Source organism: Eulemur rufifrons, chromosome 1 (assembly GCF_041146395.1).
Source record: "Eulemur rufifrons isolate Redbay chromosome 1, OSU_ERuf_1, whole genome shotgun sequence".
Lineage (NCBI taxonomy): Eukaryota > Metazoa > Chordata > Mammalia > Primates > Lemuridae > Eulemur > Eulemur rufifrons.
Window position 1 is genome coordinate 29,642,620 of NC_090983.1, and position 19,540 is coordinate 29,662,159.

General features: G+C 37.5%; 1 protein-coding gene across 4 annotated transcripts in view; it reads left to right on the forward strand.

The window, feature by feature from the left end:
• RAPH1 (Ras association (RalGDS/AF-6) and pleckstrin homology domains 1) overlaps window positions 1–19,540 on the forward strand; it is a 99,839-nt gene that overhangs the window by 72,845 nt on the left and 7,454 nt on the right. For 2 of the 4 annotated variants that reach the window (XM_069484109.1, XM_069484190.1), the window contains exons 8-13: window positions 512–577; window positions 2,254–2,397; window positions 3,497–3,607; window positions 10,220–10,318; window positions 11,012–11,132; window positions 16,694–16,836. In XM_069484109.1, the coding sequence (XP_069340210.1) occupies window positions 512–577; window positions 2,254–2,397; window positions 3,497–3,607; window positions 10,220–10,318; window positions 11,012–11,132; window positions 16,694–16,836 (684 nt within the window). Of the gene's footprint in view, window positions 1–511; window positions 578–2,253; window positions 2,398–3,496; window positions 3,608–10,219; window positions 10,319–11,011; window positions 11,133–16,693; window positions 16,837–18,231 lie in introns of all 4 variants that reach the window. The other 2 variants (XM_069484280.1, XM_069484364.1) reach the window with 2 other exon arrangements.

The following is a 19,540-nucleotide window of genomic DNA, read 5'->3' on the forward strand; positions in this document are numbered from 1 at the left end:
TGTATACTAATGATTGATTAGAATTCACATTTTAGTTGAGTGAAGCAAATGAGATTATTGTAGTCTCAGAGAATTTAGGATTTCTTTGTAAAAATTAGCCAGAACATAAATTAAATTAAATTTAAATTTAATTAAATTTTCTGCATCTGGATGAGCATGTTTTAAGGAGATTTGCCTTATTGTGTTTAGTAATTTTTTAATCTTTCAGGTCCTTTACATGTAACTTCCATTCAATATCCCAAAACATATTTGCCAGCTGTTGCATGTACTATCACCCCACGATTTGGGGGAAGGTAGTTTATGGAATAATTCATGACAAATGGATAGGCAAGGAGAAGGCTGACGTGAAGCATTTTAGCGATGATGCCGTATGCAAGGAGCTTTTCAAAGGAGTACTCCCTTTTACACCAACAGAAATTAGAGTCGGTTTCTCTAGTAGAAGTCATAAACACACCCGGGCCAAGGAAATAATAGCATGGGTTTATCCTGTAACTTTCATTTGTTTTTCCAGAATTATCTCCTGGGGAAAAAGGAAACAGCTGAGATGGCAGATAGAAACAAAGAAGTGTTGTTGGAGGTATGACCCCTCCCCCACTTTTCTGCACATTTAAAAATTATTAAGCACCTTTTCCAAGTCAAGTATGTCAATGCTCTATATTTGTAGTTACAGTTGTTAACTAGAAAAGCCTATGTTCTCTGATAACTGTGAGAACATGTTAAGCCACTGAAGAATATTTTAAAAACTGTTACTTTGCCAAGCAGTATCTAGTGAACTAAAAGGAGTAATGAGCTTTTGGGGGCAGCCAAGTTGGGGGTGGAGGGGGGTCGGCTGGTTGTTGAAGGATGTGGTTGAACTGTTTTTATCTACTTACCCAGAGAGAAATTTGAATATTAATTAGCTGTTCATAAAATATTTCAAGCCTTAGTCTTAAGTAACTCAAATAATTTTAAAAATCATAATCATGTTTTAGAAAATCTCATTTTGAAGAGTAATACATTAAAACATAATTGAATTTTAAGCTTTTTGGCTGATTTTAAAGAACTAATATTGGGCCGGGCACGGTGGCTCACGCCTGTAATCCTAGCACTCTGAGAGGCCGAGGTGGGCGGATGGTTTGAGCTCAGGAGTTCGAGACCAGCCTGAGCAAGAGCGAGACCCCATCTCTACTAAAAATAGAAAGAAATTATATGGACAGCTAAAAATATATATAGAAAAAATTAGCTGGGCATGGTGGCACATGTCTGTAGTCCCAGCTACTCGGGAGGCTGAGACAGGAGGATCGCTTGAGCTCAGGAGTTTGAGGTTGCTGTGAGCTAGGCTGACGCCACGGCACTCACTCTAGCCTGGGCAACAGAGTGAGACTCTGTCTCAGAAAAAAAAAAAAAAGAACTAATATCAAAGAAGTTAGAATGCATGAAAACCTGAATAAACTCTGTATTTACCAGTTAGGAAAATGAAGATCAGCAGGTAGTTTTTATAGTGATACTAACTACAATTAAGTAAAATTTCTCTTTATAATTCCTAATTTTCCTATACTTTATGGGGAGAAAAATTAATTTAGGCTCAAAATGTCCTGTGTTAGTGTTTAGTGAGGATTTCTTTTGTCTTTTACAAATATATGATTGATTTTAATATTAGATTTTTATCTACATATGGACAATAGAATTCAGAATTTTGAGTTTGTGTTCCTTTCAACCTAGTATTAAATATTTTTTAAAATAAATGTCTTCTGTCATAGAATCATATAAATTGATAGTTTTTAAATTGTTAAAGTTTAATCATTTGGCTTGTTGCTTTCTTTTAAAATATATTCCTATTTAGCTTGACAGCTAATCTAAATGTATTGTTCATTTGGAAAAAAAGGAAATCTAATGCTTATGTTAGCCCTGACACTTTTATTAAATTTAGTATAACTGCTGTTTACAAATGCATTTAAAATACCATTATATGCAACTGAGTTGATGTTTCAAGTTAGTTTTTCTTCAAAACATTAGGTGAAAGGTTATAGGTAAAAAATTCATTGTTACATGTATGACTGGCATTTTTACTTAAATGTTTTAGGATTGCCATAGTAGTTCCAAAATAAATTCATATTGTATTTAGAATAGAAAGTACTAATTGAGGTAAAATTAGCAGCTTGGTTAAAACCATTTTGGTTCAATAACCATGTCATGCATTTCACAGGGGTGAACACAACTTCATTCTGAGAATTCAAGGATCATAAGTCTTTCCAAATTACCTTGTTATTTTAGGAATGTTTTTGTGGAAGTTCTGTAACTGTACCGGAAATTGAAGGAGTCCTTTGGTTGAAAGATGATGGCAAGAAGTCTTGGAAAAAGCGTTATTTTCTCTTGCGAGCCTCTGGTATCTACTATGTCCCTAAAGGAAAAGCAAAGGTTCGTCCCTTCTGTTGGCTTTTGAACTTCTTTGTTATACTAATTGCTTTTAATTTGTGGTGAGTTTGCTGGCAAGGTGAACCCAGGCTATGATTTGTTTCAACTCTTAATAGGATACACAGAATATTGCTTTGTTTATTAATCTATAAAGAAGAGGAAATCCCCAGATTTTCACTTCTCTGGTTATTAGTTGGGCGTATCTTAATGCTCGTACCAAATTTGAAATCGTAGTTTTATATATTATTTTTTAAGCTTTGTACGGTCTCATCTAGTCTTTACAACAATCCTCTGAGCTTATATTGCTGCCCCTATTTAACTGATGAAGAAACCTCCAGGTGAGAATCACTGTACTTGAGATATGTATTATGGGCACTGAACTACCTGATATTTTCTTGTTTTTTCCAAAGAGTTCTATTATACTATTTTGTATTTAATATGCTATATTTATGGTATTAATATCTTTAAAATGTGACATTTCCAAACGAGTCAGTGTTCATTATGAATGGCAAGACAGTAAGTGAAAAGTTACCAAAAAATGTCTTTTTTTGTTACTTTGTGGATTAAAGAAACATTTATAGAGAATCCCATTGTCTTGTCTTCTGCAAAAGAGCAGTAATTTCTAGGTTGTATTAGTAAAGTTTTTTTTTTATTTTTTTTTATTTTTTTTTTTTTTTGAGACAGAATCTCACTTTGTTGCCCAGGCTAGAGTGAGTGCCATGGCGTCAGCCTAGCTCACAGCAACCTCACACTCCTGGGCTCAAGCAATCCTACTGCCTCAGCTTCTCGAGTAGCTGGGACTACAGGCATGCGCCACCATGCCCGGCTAATTTTTTCTATATATATTTTTAGCTGTCCGTATAATTTCCTTCTATTTTTAGTAGAGATGGGGTCTCGCTCTTGCTCAGGCTGGTCTTGAACTCCTGAGCTCAAACGATCCGCCCACCTCGGCCCCCCAGAGTGCTAGGATTACAGGCGTGAGCCACCGCGCCCGGCCTGTATTAGTAAAGTTTTGATTCTCAACTAGAAACTGTTAACAGGTATGATATTTGGTTGTTTGCACATTATTATTAATTCGGTCTTTTGGGCATTTTAATCTTAGGTCTCTCGGGATCTGGTGTGCTTTCTCCAGCTGGATCATGTCAATGTTTATTATGGCCAAGACTATCGAAACAAATACAAAGCACCTACAGACTATTGTCTGGTGCTAAAGGTAAACACATCTCTTTTTTAGGAATTTTAATTTGATGTTGGAAATAAGAGCAGGTTATTGGATATTTTAGAATGGTTTGGATCTCCATCAAGTATACTATTTTTGCTTTATTCTATAGGTTTAAAATGGATTGGTGAAGGGTGGTAAGGAAAAGCCGCATATGCTGTTTCACAGCTGACCTTAGCCAGTTAGCCCTAATTAGAGTAATGCTAAGAAGGAGTGGCTACTACATTGTAAGCTTTGCATCATATAAAATATATTTGATTATAAATTTGAGACTCTTATTTAATAGCAGGCTTATTTTTAATCAGAGCCTGATGTGGGTCAAATGTATTTTGTGTTTTCATACGTATTTTGTCTTTTCTTGTATCTACTCAGCAGAACCATCAGAGGGCACTGTGCCCAACTTCAAACTGGACTGGCTGTCATCTGGTCCAGAATTGGCTTTGTTTTTTCCTCTAAACTGTAGCCATGACAGCCCATGTGTGTATTATGACCTATCTGTGCTGTTTTTAGGGAGCTTTTTTTCTTCTTTATCCAGGCTTTTGAGCTTCTTACGCTAATTGTATCTGTACTTTTGAGAAGATCTGACATTTTAAGCAAATTTTTAGTGGTCTATTGAATCATTGATAAAGATAACATACAAAAATTAAGGAAAATTATGGGGATGATTAAATTTTTCTCACTGGCTCCATCTTTGTGACTCCTTGGTAGCTACTTAGGTCTACATGTTTATATCATGTTTGGTTTCACTTTTCTCTGAGAATTGTCACTTGGGTTTAAGGAGTACCATTTGTTTAGGATTTTGAGGTAGAGTTTTGATTGCTTTGATAAAATTAGGTTTATTATGTAAATCTTTTGCTGAAGAACACCACTATATCATTTAGGTTACTTTCAGGAGCAAATAATTTTTTTATAGTTAGTACAAAGCAGCTTAATTCAGCAATTTTCAAAATGAGGTCCAAGATCCCCTGAGAATCCCTAAAACAATGATGTCAAAATTATTTTTCTAATAATGTTAAGATGTTATTTGCCTCTTGCCCTCTCATTCTCTCAAAACTGTATAGTAGGGTTTTCTAAGAGGTTACATAACGTGATAGTATTGTTGCTCTCTTGGATAGTGTGATGCGTGTTTGTATATTCTTGTATTTTAATTTTTCTCAGTCTTAATTTCTAATCAGGTAAATATTGTAGGGGTGGAAAAACTCCCTCCATCCTCGTAGAGCCTCAGCTAGGCCCAAGAATTAAATTGACGTAAAAAAGATAAACTAGAGAAAAGCATAATACAAATTTTATGTGGCACAAGAGCCTTAATTAAAAAAATGAGGAACCAAAGTAGTTAAAGTCAATTGCTTATAGAGTGGATTGAACAAAGAATAGTAAGTTGTAACAAAGCAACTAAATTATATGGGGAGGCTTAAAGATAAGAGTTATTTTAACAAAATCTATATAGAATTCTCTCTGTTTTGACTTCTTATCCTTCAGAATGAGGATGTTTTATCTTTCTGGTATTGGGAAGGCAGCTTTCACATGAGAATTTCATCTTCTACTTTTAAGAAATAGCATGAAGGTCAAAGTGATCTTTTTGTACCTGCTGTTTTTCAAGTATCTTTAACTTAAATAGTCAATACGCCAGAGTGGTAGATTTTTGATCCCTTCAGTATCAATATACATAACCCACATAAATGAAAATTATTTGAGGGTCTCATAACACGAAGAAAGTAAGAGTTGGTTATTTCAGTGGCTCAAGGTTGTCAGTGAGAACTCAAATTCTTTCTACCTTTCCCTGTTCCACTTTTGCATATTAGCTTATTTCCAGGCAGGCTAACCTCACAGTCACAAGATGGCTGCTACAGTTCTAGGCATCACATGTAGATCCAGCAAAATTCAGAAGAAGGACTGTTTCTCACTGTATTTGTCTTTTTCAAGAGGAAGGAGCTATTTCCCAGAACCTACTCAACAGCTCTCCCCGTGAGGATTATTGGCCCAGAGTACATTTCCCACTCCTAACCAACCATAGTCGAGGGAGCGAAGCCATAGTGATTAGCTTATACTAGTCAGAATTCACACCCTGAGGGGCACAGAGAGGTGAGGCTCTGCCGGAAAAGAAGTGGAGAAGAGGAGATAGCTATAGGGAAGGCACCCAACAGTGTCTCCTATAATCAGTATTAATTATGACCACTCACTATTATTTTAATCTCTTTTGCAATTCACAGAATTCTTAGATTAAGAATATTTTTGTGCTAAGGATTTTTTCCTATGTTTGTTTTTATAATAATGATTTGTGTATTTCTTATTTGCTTTTGGTGAAGTAGTTTAAGCTATCCTCCTATATTACCTATGTCTTTATACCTAGAAATATTCAATATATTGAAATGGCAAATCATGATACCCTAAGTGCAAATAATAGTAAGAATGATGGCCACAACTAATTGAAGAACTCTAAGGTGACAGGCCTGCACTAGAAGTACTAAACACATTAATCTCGAGTGTGTTCTAGAGCCCCCATTTTCCAGATTTGGAAACTGAGGTTTAGAGGAATCAATTTGCCCAAGGTCACACAAATTAGGACTTAAAGATATGCCTTTTTTCCTCTAAAGTCTGTATTAGATTTTGCCTATGTAAATATTTTTATTCTTGAGCATATGAGTTCTAACAAATGAAACAAAAACATGCTACAGCACAGTGTCTACACAAATGCAAACTTAAATATTTATAGGGCCTGATGTCTTTTGTATGCTTTAGGCTACATTGACTGAGTCTGAGTCCTTACAGTGAAATTCAGCATATGGGAAATATATACACACTTGTAGAAAGTAATAAAATGCGCTGTTTGGTAATTAGTTTTTTAAAAGGTAATAAAAATAATGTTTTTGTGCTAAGAATGAAAAAATAATAATTATAGGAACAGCTTATTCATGAATTTTGACAATATAGGAGCAAATTTGACACATGCTGATGTATCATCTAAAATAGGTACACATTTTTTGGGACACATACATGCATGTATAATTAAATAAGTTTCTTAAGGGAAAACCTGTGTTTTAAAAAAATTATATAACACAATAATTGTCAGAGTAGGGCTCACTTTAGGCAGATCTAAAATTTCATTTCTAAAGAAATGAGACAGGCCAGGGTGATAGTTCTTGCCTGTAATTCCAGCACTTTGAGAGGCTGAGGCAGGAGGATTGCTTGAGCCCAGGAGTGTGAGACCTAGGCAACATAAAGAGACCCTGTCTCTACAAAAAATTTTAAATTTTTAAAATTAGCCAGGGGTGGTGGTGTGCGACTGTAGTCCTAGCTAATCAGGAGAGTGAGGAAGGAGGATCCCTTAAGCCCAGGAGTTGGAGGCTTCAGTGAGCTGTAATCGCGCCACTGCACTCCATCCTAAGCGACAGCCTACTACACATCCAGGCTATATGATATAGTTTATTATCCTAGACTTCTAACTTGTACAGCATGTTACTATACTGAATACTGTAGGCAGATGGAACACAATGGTAAGTATTTGCATGTCTAAACATACCTAAAGATAGAAAAGGTACAGTAAAAATATGACATTATAATCTTATGGGACCACTGTCATATGCGGTCCATCATTGACTGAAATGATATCATGTGGTACATGACTATTTTAGTATCGTAGGGGGGAAGGGAAAAGTGGTTTGTGTTTAGGGATAGAATGTGAACGTAAGCTTCACTGTTACTAATGGAAATATGCTATATGTGATAATCATGGAAGTAATAGGGTGGAATGTTATACTCAATAGTCTTACTAATTAATTTTTGTATGCCAGTTGAGAGAATCAAGCTATATTTGTTTGCTAAGTAATCAGTAGGGGTACTATACGTTCATTTGTTTTCCTTTGGCACTTGACTGTGATTGTAGAGCATCTCTTTTATTAATAGTTAACAGAGTTATAGTAATTATCTGTCTAAAGCTAATTTTTTGCATAAACAGAAAAAACAATCTGATAGCACAAAAGTAATCCAGAATTTATTTTATTGTTAAATGTTTCTATTCTCAAAATGTTTACCTTTTATCAGAGAATGTATGTTTTCCAAGTCAGTGTCATTTTAAAAATGAAATGATAACCTTTCTTAATAGCTGTTCATCTGTTTGGGGAGCAATATCATTATATATTCTTTTTGGAGTCTTTACGAGGCTTAAATGTTGAGCTTCTGGTTTTTAGCAATGAATTTCTCCTCCACACGTCCTCTTAGCCTTTGTGTAGTTTTAAAAGTAATAGCATAATATTGTGGGGAAAAGAGGAGAGGCAGCAACTTCAGAGGAGGGAAATTTGAATAAGGCAGTAGTATGACAGAGTAGTTAAAACCACGTGCCCTGGAATGAGATCATGGATTCACATTCCAGTTCCTTAATGTATTGGGAGCAACTCTGAGTGCTGTCTTAACCCTTTTGCCTTGCTTTCTTCTTGGAACATGAAGGTAATAATATGTAACTCAGAGGGTTTTCATGAAGACTGAATGAGCTAATATATATGAAATATTCCACATAGTGTCTGGTACATAGTAAGTGCTTAGTAATTGCCACTATTAATACAATAATAGTAGAACAGGCAACCTCCAGAGGTACTGGTACAGAGCCTGGTATGACCATAAGGAAAGTAATGAATGCCTTTATTATGGGGGTAGGAATGAAAAGAATTTTTGAGGTTCTAAAAGGAATTTTAAACTAGGAAATAATCTGATGCTTGACTTAAAAATACTCAAATAATTACACTATCGTATTCTTCAGGGTATTATCTGGATTTGGATTCCCAGGTTAGAGAGATGAGGAGGGAAAGGTAGAGGATAATTTCTCTTAGATTTTTCCCTAATGTTGTATTGATAAAAAAAAAAAAACAAAAAAAAACCCCACTTTATGTAGAGAACGAATAGAAGCACACATGCACACTCAGTCAGGGCTTCTGCTATAGGTGAACACCCATGCAGCCCAGAATGGTTTATAAATCGCCATGAAGGGAGGGGTGCTGATGAAGGCTGGGAGCCATCACTAGCAGCTTGTCCAGATCTCTGAACCCTGCCTGGTAGGCAGAGCCTCCATGAAACAGGAGAACAGTCTAAGTCCTAGTTGGCAACACTAAGAAAGCTCTTTTCAGTCAGCGTGTTTCATCTTCTGCACAAACGATGGCTTCTTAAGGTCAAGAACATTTTCTGTTTTCCTCATCACTGTATCCCAAAACCTAGTTGAAGCATCTGACACCTAGTTCTTGCTTAATAAATGAGGTAAAATTCCTCTTCTTTCTTTCATAGAAAAATATATACTCCTCTACCTATTCTCCTTTGCTCTTTCAAGATTGTTATGGTGGTTTATTATAATGTGATTTACTGTGGACAAGGAGCATATTCCAAGAGAGGACTAACATTGTCAGGAGAGAAAACTGTTAGTTATTGTTTTGCTAACCTCTTATTGTTGAGGGTTTATTGTTTAAAACTGTAGCCTTCAGCAAGAAAGTTGGTTTTAGTATTAAATGTTATTATGGGAGCTGAGCTCTATAAAGCAAAGAATAGAATAGAATAAATGGATTTACATTTTTTTCTTTCATTGTAGACCAGGGATCTTTAGCAATGCAGATACATAGCTTCTATTGGTGGCCATTCTTGCTGGATTGAGAATGTATTCAAATTGCTTATTTTTATTGATCTCATGGGTTTCCACAACAAATGAATGTAATTGGGGAATTTTGGAAAATTAAATTCTTTTAAAGCTCCTTTCTTTCTTATAATTGAACATAAATTTAAAATTGTTTCTAGGTGAAATATAGCAATTTTTTGTTTTGTTTTTCAGAATAACTGAAAAAGGAAGTAGTAATCATAAATCATTACATGCAAAACAAGAGTGATTAGGGCTTTTCTTCCCAAGGGACTAGTGGGTGAGGCCCAGTGGAGTTAAAAACACCTGTTCGTATAGCCAAGGTCAAGTCAGTCACCTCCCATCCAAGCCTCAACTGAAAAGTACATTCTTATAATGCTGGTGAAAGCTGCTCTTCCCCCAGGAGGGCGCATGCTGTGGTCCTGCAGTTTGTTAGAGGGAGGGGCCTATGGAGCAGTGCTCACTTACCTCCACCACAGCAGCAGGTGCGACTGTGGACCCTTGTGCCAGGTGCCACACCTGAGCTTTGTATACCCAGCCCAATTATTTACCTCTAGACAAGCACTGGAAACTTTACCAAAGACTCTTTCTGATTTGGAGTCTTCTGAATTCATGATTTCAGTGGGATCAAATTGAAATCAAACATTCTCTTCCCTTTTCGTAGTCTTATAGATCGAGAATTCTGACTTTGTTAACCTTAATGGACTTTGTTTCTTTGAAACGTAGAAGGGATGTTTAGAAATTTCCCAGAATGTGAAGGTTTGTTTTAACATGGACATCTTGACGTAAAATTTAACGCAAATGTCTTTCTCATTTACTTTGTTAAAATACTTACGGGCTATTTTATTTGGCCTTACAGCCACATAAGAAGTGTAAGTTGTTTGGCCGTTATATTAATGGCCTGTAACTTGTCAGGATATGTTTAAGCTTTAATAGAGTTTGTTTTTCTTTAGTTCTCCAGGGAACTTAGTTAGATTTTGCCTTTAATCTTGCAGCACCCACAGATCCAGAAGAAATCTCAGTATATCAAATACCTTTGCTGTGATGATGTGAGGACTCTGCATCAGTGGGTCAATGGGATCCGCATTGCAAAGGTAGGTTTTCTTTGGATATGATGAACGGAATAATGAGATGTTTGATGGTAGAATTTTGATTGTCACAACAGTTATTCTGATTGTTTCATGTTCATAATTTTGCCACTGTCGAGTTTTCTCAGGCCCAAGTTTTGTGTTTTAAATGTTGTCTTTTCTCCTTGTTGATAGGGATAAAGCTTTTAACAGTTGGTATCCAAGGAATAATACTGCTGGCAAAAGTTTGTGTAGTGTCAAAGTGATTTATTTTGGCTTTGGAGAACCCGTTGTGTGATTCTTACATAGCAGAATTTAGCCAAAGCAAAATAAATTTTTAAATTACTTTAGGTCATGATCCTTTACCAACCATATTTTGAACAGTATCCTAAAAAGTGCTGAGAAGCTGGCCCTGGACCAAGAATTTGGGATGGAAAAAAATATATTTATGTTTGTAATGAACACATAAATCATGAACAATAAACAATTGAATCAAGTCAATTGTTGCCTTCTTGCAGCCCCTCTAAAAATGAGGAAAAATAAGAGTAGATTAAAATTTACTGGTATTAAAAGAATTTTTGCAGTATTATAAGTATTAATTTTAATACATATTTTAATTGTTATGAATCAGTAAACATAAAATGTATCCCCGTTTCTACCTCATCCTTCTGTAACATACCCAGTAAAGTTCAGATGTCACCATTTACTCCTTTTGTTTAGTACGGGAAGCAGCTCTACATGAACTATCAAGAAGCCTTGAAGAGGACAGAGTCAGCTTATGATTGGACTTCCTTATCCAGCTCCAGCATTAAATCAGGATCCAGTTCTTCTAGCATCCCAGGTAGTTCAAAATGCTTCAAAGCACTATTTTCCTGCCAATTTGAAAGTCTCTATAGAGACTGATAGGTAGACCTGGAAATTTCAGCTTGATTATTGAAAACCAGGGCGAAGTCTAATTTTTAAATTATAATCAATAGATGCTTTTTTTGTTTTTGAGACAGGGTCTTATACTGTCACCCAGGCTGGAGCACAGTGGCATCATCATAGCTCACGGCAGCCTCCAACTCTTGGGCTCAAGCGATTGTCCTGAGTAGCTCGGAGTACAGGCACATGCTACCACACCCTGCTGATTTTTAAAAATTTTTTTTATTTTTTTATAGAGACAGGGTCTTGCTGTGTTGCCCAGGCTGGTCTCAATCTCCTGGCCTTAAGCAGTCCTCCCACCTTGGCCTCCCAAAGTGCTGGGATTATAGGTGCAAGCCACTGTACCCAGCCCGATTTTTTTGTTTTTAATTGTTAGAGGGGACAATATCATGGGTTAGTTCACAAATGCATTTGAAATGAAAAATCAGTATATAGACTTACAAGGCCAGGATTCATGTTATTTATAATGTTTATTCAAAACTCACACATACAGCTGAAAAACAACTACTGATGTATAATTTGGGGTAAAAAGTTTCTTGGTGGGAGTCTTTATATTCAAAATCCATGATGAAGCTGCCTTCCTTCCCCACAGGTTTCCTGACATTTCAGGGGAATGGAAATAACTAGAGCTAGTTCAGTATCACAGTTAAAGAAAGCTGTTCGAGTCATCAAACTTTCTAAAACTTTCTCAAAATGTGCTTATTTTCAGATTCCCACATCCTTTAAGCTAGTGTGCTGTGATTACTTCTTAAGATAAATGCTTCTTTCACTTCAGAATGTTCCATGAATAATATCTGTGTCATCTAAAAGCAGAATTTTTTAATTGTTCTCAACACCATATGTGATGAAAGAAATAAGTAGTGTTTTATTAAAAAGTTGTATGACTCAATAATTAAGTAAAAACAAATTATTATACATACACAGGTGTGTGTGTGTGTATATATGTTTGTATATTCCTTAGTTTTGTCCACTGAGAGGGCCTAGAAGCAGTCACACCCAGTAACAGTGAGAAAACCCAGTGCCTAGATCATGGTTTCTAATACTACTCTCCAGGAAAAGGAACCTGGGTCTTACGGAAATTGTGGACTAATGATAGGGCTGTGGCAGAGAATATATACAAGATAAGCCTGGAGCACCTTGCAATGCCAAAGAGTAAGAAAGTGATCAAAAAAACATGATGGGAGTATGTCAAAGGGACACAGGAGCCAACCTGAAAGAGCTCCAGTGGCCAAAGCTGGAACAATTTGAGCAATACAATAAATCATGTAGTAAAGGATTATAACCCAAATTATAAAATAAATATCCATGAGTCACTGATACGAATTATTGGATAAATAACTGGGAAGAAGAAACAACCTTCCTGTACAGAAGATTTCTAAGTGATTAAGACACTTTGCCCTCAAGGAGGTGGAACTTAACTCCACACTCCTCAAGTGTGGGCTGTGCATAGTGACTTGCTTTCAAATGGGGGATGGGTGACTTCACAGTGGGGAAACCTTACAAACACTACCTCAGCCAGGGGATCAAGGCTAATATCATCAGTAATAAGTCGTATTGACAACAGTTACCCTAGATATAATGTGATGAAAATGGCTTTTTTTCTCTGTAGTTTTCCTCCCCAAATCCCATGACCTCAGATGATTAATCAAAAGGAAAGCATCAGACAAACCAAAACTGAGAGACAGTCTGCAAAATACCTGACCAGTACTTCCCAAAACTGTCAAAGTCATCAGAAACAGGAAAGTCTGAGAAACTGCTGTGGGTGACATGACAACTGTTATGTGGTATCCTGAATCAGAAAATGGACATTAGGGGAAAACTTGTGAAATCCAAATGAAGTGTGGAATTTAGTTAATAGTAATGTACTAGTGTCATTTCCTGAGTTGCAACAAATGTCCTATAGTAAGGTAGCATGTTAATTGAGGTAAACTAAAGGGAAGTAAAATTTTAAAGAGGACACTTTTTTCCCCAAGGAGAAATTCTTTAAATAATGGGATAAAGTAGATGCCAGGTATGTACAAATTCTGTACTAAAACTGTTCTAATATTCTGATATTCAAATACTTAATCTGTAAATATCTAAAACTATTCTAAGATAAAACATTTATTAAAATGTGAAGAAAAAAAAACCTTTCGGAACATGGATTAGGATACGCAAGGTAAGAGTAGCAAGTAGGAAAAGTATGTAGCAAAAGGAAATGAAGGGATAGAAGACTGAGAAAAGATGAATAATGTTTTTTTAATTTTTTAATGGTATTTTTAAAAAATTTCTTTAATGATTAGAGATGTTGAGCATTTTTTCATATGTTTGCTGGCCATTATCCTGTCTTCTTTTGAAAAGTTTCTGTTCATTTCCTTTGCCCATTTATTGATGGGGTGGTTTGATTTTTTCTTGTTAATTTTTTTAAGTTCTACATAGATTCTTGTTATCAGCCCTTTATCGGATGTGTAGAGAGCAAATATTTTCTCCCATTCTGTGGGCTGTCTATTCGCTCTAATGATAGTTTCCTTGGCTGTGCAAAAGCTTTTTAATTTGATCAGATCCCATTTATTTATTTTTGTTGCTGTAGTCATTGCTTTGGGGGTCTTCCTCAAAAATTTTTTGCCTAGGCCGTTGTCTGAAAGCATCTTCCCAACATCTTCTTCTAGAATTCTTAAGGTCTCATGCCTTAGGTTTAAGTCTGTTATCCATCTTGAATTGATTTTTGTGAGACTGGCCTCTATCAAAAAAATCCCAAAACAACAAAAGCTGGGGAGGATGTGGAGAGATGGGAACACTCTTATCCTGCTGGTGGGACTGCAAATTGGTGCAACGTCTGTGGAAAAGAATTTGGAGATACCTCAAAGAGCTAAAAATAGAAATATTGTTCGATCAAGCAATAGCACTATAAGTCATCTACCCAAAAGAGCAAAAGACATTCTATAATAAAAACATCTGCACCCAAATGTTTTTTTTTTTTTTTTTTTTGAGACAGAGTCTCACTCTGTTGCCCAGGCTAGAGTGAGTGCCGTGGCGTCAGCCTAGCTCACAGCAACCTCAAACTCCTGAGCTCAAGCGATCCTCCTGTCTCAGCCTCCCAAGTAGCTGGGACTACAGGCATACACCACCATGCCCGGCTAATTTTTTCTATATATATATTTAGCTGTCCATATAATTTCTTTCTATTTTTAGTAGAGATGGGGTCTCGCTCTTGCTCAGGCTGGTCTCGAACTCCTGAGCTCAAACGATCCGCCCACCTCGGCCTCCCAGAGTGCTAGGATTACAGGCGTGAGCCACCGCGCCCGGCCTGTACCCGAATGTTTATGGCAGCACAATTCACTATTGCAAGGATGTGGAGACAACCCAAGTGCCCATCAATTCATGAGTGGATTATTAAAATTTGGTATATGTATACTAAGGAATGTTACTCAATTGTTAGAAATGACAGTGATCTAGCACCTCTTACATTTTCCTAGATTGAGCTTGAGCCCATTATCCGCAGTGAGGTATCACAAGATCAGAGGAATAGCCTCCACATACACTCACCATCAAATTGGCACTAACTGATCAACACTATGGTGCTCACATGGTAGTAATATTCTCCAGGGATTGGGGGGTTGGGGGGGGTGGGTGGACTCACGGCTGGTGGACACAGTGGGCGTTGTGGAGGAGAGGGGCATGCCTCTAATCCTCACTTGGGTGAGGCAGAGACATGAAGTGTGGCCTAAACGTTTGTACCCTCGTAGTATCCTGAAATTAAAAAAAAAAAATTTCTATAGTACTTAAATCAAGCGCTTTCACACATTGTGATGTGATAATGGGTTTAGTGCCTTTTCCTATGACAACATCATTCATATAGTTTGTGTAAAGTTTTAACCAGACTTTTTAACATAAATCATAAAATCATATATTGAAGAGAGCTCAAGGATTCATGTGTTCCAGCCTCTCCTGTCTTATAAACTGTCATTCAAGGTATTAAATAGGAATAATAAATGGGGCTAGTGAAGTTGTAACTTTTAAAAAACTACTCAGCTATCATGTGATCAAGAAAGAACAAAACAGAGTAGGTTTTATCTTATGTTGCTTGTATTTTTGCCCTAAGGATATTGTCTAAACTTTATCCAAAAGAGTTTGGGTTTAGGATTTCCTTGTGGCTATTATCTTTGACTACTTTGGCTAACTTGCCTGCTTAATATCACAGTCTAATGATACCCACACATCACAGAGTAGATGAGATCAGTTCTAACATTTGAGTCTCCACTAGATGCCAGGCATCAAGCTAGGTGCATCCACAGGGTTACCTTACCTAATCAGGAGTCCAGTGAAATAATCTTGTCAGATCCCTCAACTCAGATGTCAGTCAGAGACACACTGTGTCCTCACAGCCTTTCCCACCAAGCCTCGCTCCCCTGAAGACTTTTCCATGCTTTGCCCAAGAGGCCAAGGACATAGTACAGCTGCTGCCTATGGGGCCAAATACTTAAATCCCTCGGAAACACACTTCTCACTAGTGGGTTGAATTCTAAGTATTGTTCATTGCTAAGGAAAAGGAGGTAATCATCATATTATAGATCTGAATTCCTAAGTTACAACTCTGGGAACGGCCTGGAGCAGAGGGTATTAAAAATGCTGATTCTCAAAGTAATGAAGACATGATTGAAAAAAATTCAGACCTCCACTGATGGGAGCAGTGGAGGTTCATTAATTCTTTTACTTGTTGGGAGCAGATTTCACACAATCAGGAAATCAGGTTGTCAGGATACGACTGTTATATGAGCCCTTTATTGTAATTATCAGTCTCTCATGGTGAACTATTTAAAAAGAATCCAAGATTTCCTAGTAACCCCAAGTCAAGGAAAGTTTTCTAGTGGAAAATACTGGCTATATTTATAATGAAATGAGTTGAATAAAAGTAACTTGCTGCTGTCCTACATAGTTGCGGTCCCCGACCCCCGGGCCTCTGACCAGCATCAACAGTGGCCTGTTAGGAGCTGGGCTACACAGCAGGAGGTGAGCAAGCAAAGCTTCATCTGTATTTACAGCTGTTCCCCATCACTCACATCACTGCATAAGTTCCGCTTCCTGTCAGATCAGCAGCGGCATTAGATTCTCATAGGAGCACGAACCCTGCTGTAAACCCTGCGCATGCGAGGTATTGGTTACACGTTCCTTACAAGAATCTGATGACTGATGATCTGAGGTGAAGCTGAGGTGGTGATGCTAGTGCTGGGGAGCAGCTGCAAATACAGATTATCATTAGCAGAGAGGTTTGACTGCACAATAAATGTAATGTGCTTGAATCATCCCAAAACCATTCCCCTGCGGCCCCGGTCTATGGAAAAATTGTCTTCCATGAAACCAGTCCCTGGTGCCAAAAAGGTTGGAGACCGCTGCTACATAGCATTTGACCTGAGTAAAAAGATCTATCTAAATGTTCATATTCCTACTGTCAGAAGAGTGACTCGTTTAATCCTATTTTTTAAAAACTATTTTAAACAGAGTCTCAGTCAAATCACTCCAATCAGTCTGACAGTGGAGTTTCCGACACTCAGCCAGCAGGACACATTCGTTCCCAGAGCATCGTGAGCTCCATCTTCTCCGAAGCCTGGAAGCGAGGCACTCAGTTGGAAGAGTCCAACAAGGTAACACACTCGTTTTAATTTTACATAGAAGAATCTGTGGTATTCTAAGGGCTTGTTGCTCTTTTATTCCTTTAGTAAGAATCTTATTTGGCTCTATTTTAGACTTCTTTCTTAGATCTTCACCCTGCCTTTTGTAATGGGTAAAACTGTCTCAGACCTGTCGATATGACTTCCCCTTGAAAATATTTGCAAATTGGCTCTAATGACCTAAGATCTCAAAAATGAACAACAACAACAAAAAAAAACCCCCAGTAATTTAACTCATTTATCAGTGGCTCAAACTTTTCAGAAATAACAATTTCCTCCTTTGTACCCTTAATTTGATGGTACAACACCAACTAGTGCCAATGCCCTAAATATGTTCCAGAGAAGCTACTTAGTTATTTCTTTATCTATTAGTAATTTAATTCATTCAGACTCATTCCTTCTTTTGTGCTTTTTTGCATTTCTTTGGCATTTGCATTTCTCTGGCATTGATGAATTTTTCTGAAATTATCCTTTATGTGGAAGACTAAATTCAAATCAGTCCCCATAAAATTTTGGATTTCTGAGCCTTGCATAGTAGATTGTTCCGTGACACTGAAGATGACTATAATTATTGCAAGACTATAATTAGAAAAATAGAGTGGTTCTTTAGCTGAGTTAAGACATTGTAGTCCTCTATCAAACAGCATCTGCAGTTGTGCAGTCACGGGTGTGTCCTGGCTGTCGTCATTCCAGTGTGGGAGAGCTCACTCCGTCATTGAGGAAGAGTGGCACACATGGCCTATTTTGTTTTTACCCAATAATTTTGATTTTTTTTGTTGTTGTTGTTCTTGTGGTCTGAATCACTTACATGGGTACATTCACGAATGAGAATTTAATAGACATTTTCCCTCAGTTTATTCCTTAACTGTGTATGTGGTTGATTAACTGGTCTTTAGGAGGATGGAGGAGCCATTAGTAGCACAGTGTGGGGTGAGGCACTTTGCTTCAGAAGTGAGTGAGAGAGAATTAGTACTGATGATCTAAAGTCTCAAAACACTGAGAGTTTAATTCCATTGTCAGTGAGTCAAACTTTAAGAGTAATTCTCTCTCTTCCCCATTTAATCAATTTGAATGTAACTAGTACGCTAAAAATGTACTAGAGAAGCTGTTTTACATAACTCAGATGTCTACAGAAAAACCCTTTGCCTCACCACGTTATGAGTGCTGAGATCCACATGCAATTTTAAGTTATAAAACTACTTAATTGTTATATGTAAGGCCAAGAAAAACAAAGACCCAAACGTTCTGTGATTAAGAAGCCAAGTCCGTCATTGCACAAGGTATTTCAGAAAGAATATAAACCCTGCCGTGTGGCAGTGACGACTTGAGTCTTGATCACACTGTGTATTTCTTCTCCTGTTACCTCAGTCTCAGGTGCCACATGAGAAGGCCAGCACAGCTAAGGCCTGCGCCCCTGAAGCAGCCAAGACAGGGTCAAGTTAAGGTCAGGGGCTGTTCTCTGGAAACACATTAACCTGAGTGACTCCTGTAACCAAATCTTACAGACTAATGCTTTTACCTTGATGTGTAATTTTTAAGGAGACATGTGAGTGTCCTGATGGGCATTAGAATTGTACCCTATAATGAGCCTTCTAGTCCACTAACAAACCATTCTCGATTCTAATTAGATGTCAAATGTAATTGAAAAAAAATTGATTATCTTGGATCCTCAGAGTTTGTTCAAAGAGCCTAAAAGATGCACCCAAATTTACGAAACCATGGGTCTTTTCTTTCCTCTTTTCAAAAGTATTTAAATCACTGTCATGCATGGTTAGCTCCATAAAGTAAACGACCAGATGCGGTCATTTCAGCAATGATGAGATACCCAGATGGGTTTGTCAGCAGATTGTTGGCAAACCCTAGCTCCCATTTCCTGACACATTTCCTTTACTCTGGCCTTCCAAAGTTTCTTAATTTCTTCTGGCTTTTTCTATATGATACTTTTGTGATCTTTTGCCATAATGTTTACAAAGCATTTCTTTATGTATTTTCCAGTAAAACAAATGTAAAGAATGCCCCCCCTTTACCTGCATTGCTGGACTTCTGTGCATGTTGGATGCAAGTGTCTCACCTGAACACAAGTGTGTGTGTCAAGCTCATTCATTCCTGTGTGACTGTGCACGCCTGCTGAACATTCTCATGCTCTCATGTGTCAGCTTACTAGCATCAAAAAGCTGTCCTCCCTCCTCAGGAGGCCCTCCACCAGCACTCTCAAACCCAGTACGGCATCTGCTTGATGTGGATGCAGTCACGGACGGAAGGTGAACTTGAGCCGTCACATCTCCCCTTGCCTGTGTCCAGCGCTCAGGGCCTTCCACAGAGGCTTCCCTTTTAGGGCAGGGTGTGAGAAAGTCGTACAGCCAAGGTCAGAAATCATACATCCTGTCACTATTCAGACAGCTTTTGCATTGGGAAGTTTGCCCCAGGTGGTTAGACAGTAGGCAGTCTAGCTATTTGAGAATACTGTTGGGTAAAACAAATTTTCCCTGTGTCCTTGTTGCCCACGTAATCAGATGTTAGCCTTCCTGACACTGTCCGTCTTTACGATCACCACCAGCTGCTGCTTCCTTTTCATGCATGTCCCAGACTCCTTGCTTTTTACTTTTACACAATCAAAGCTTACCTCTGTAACTGTTGTGTTTGTTGTTTTTTTCTCTCTCCCACCCCCCTTTATGCT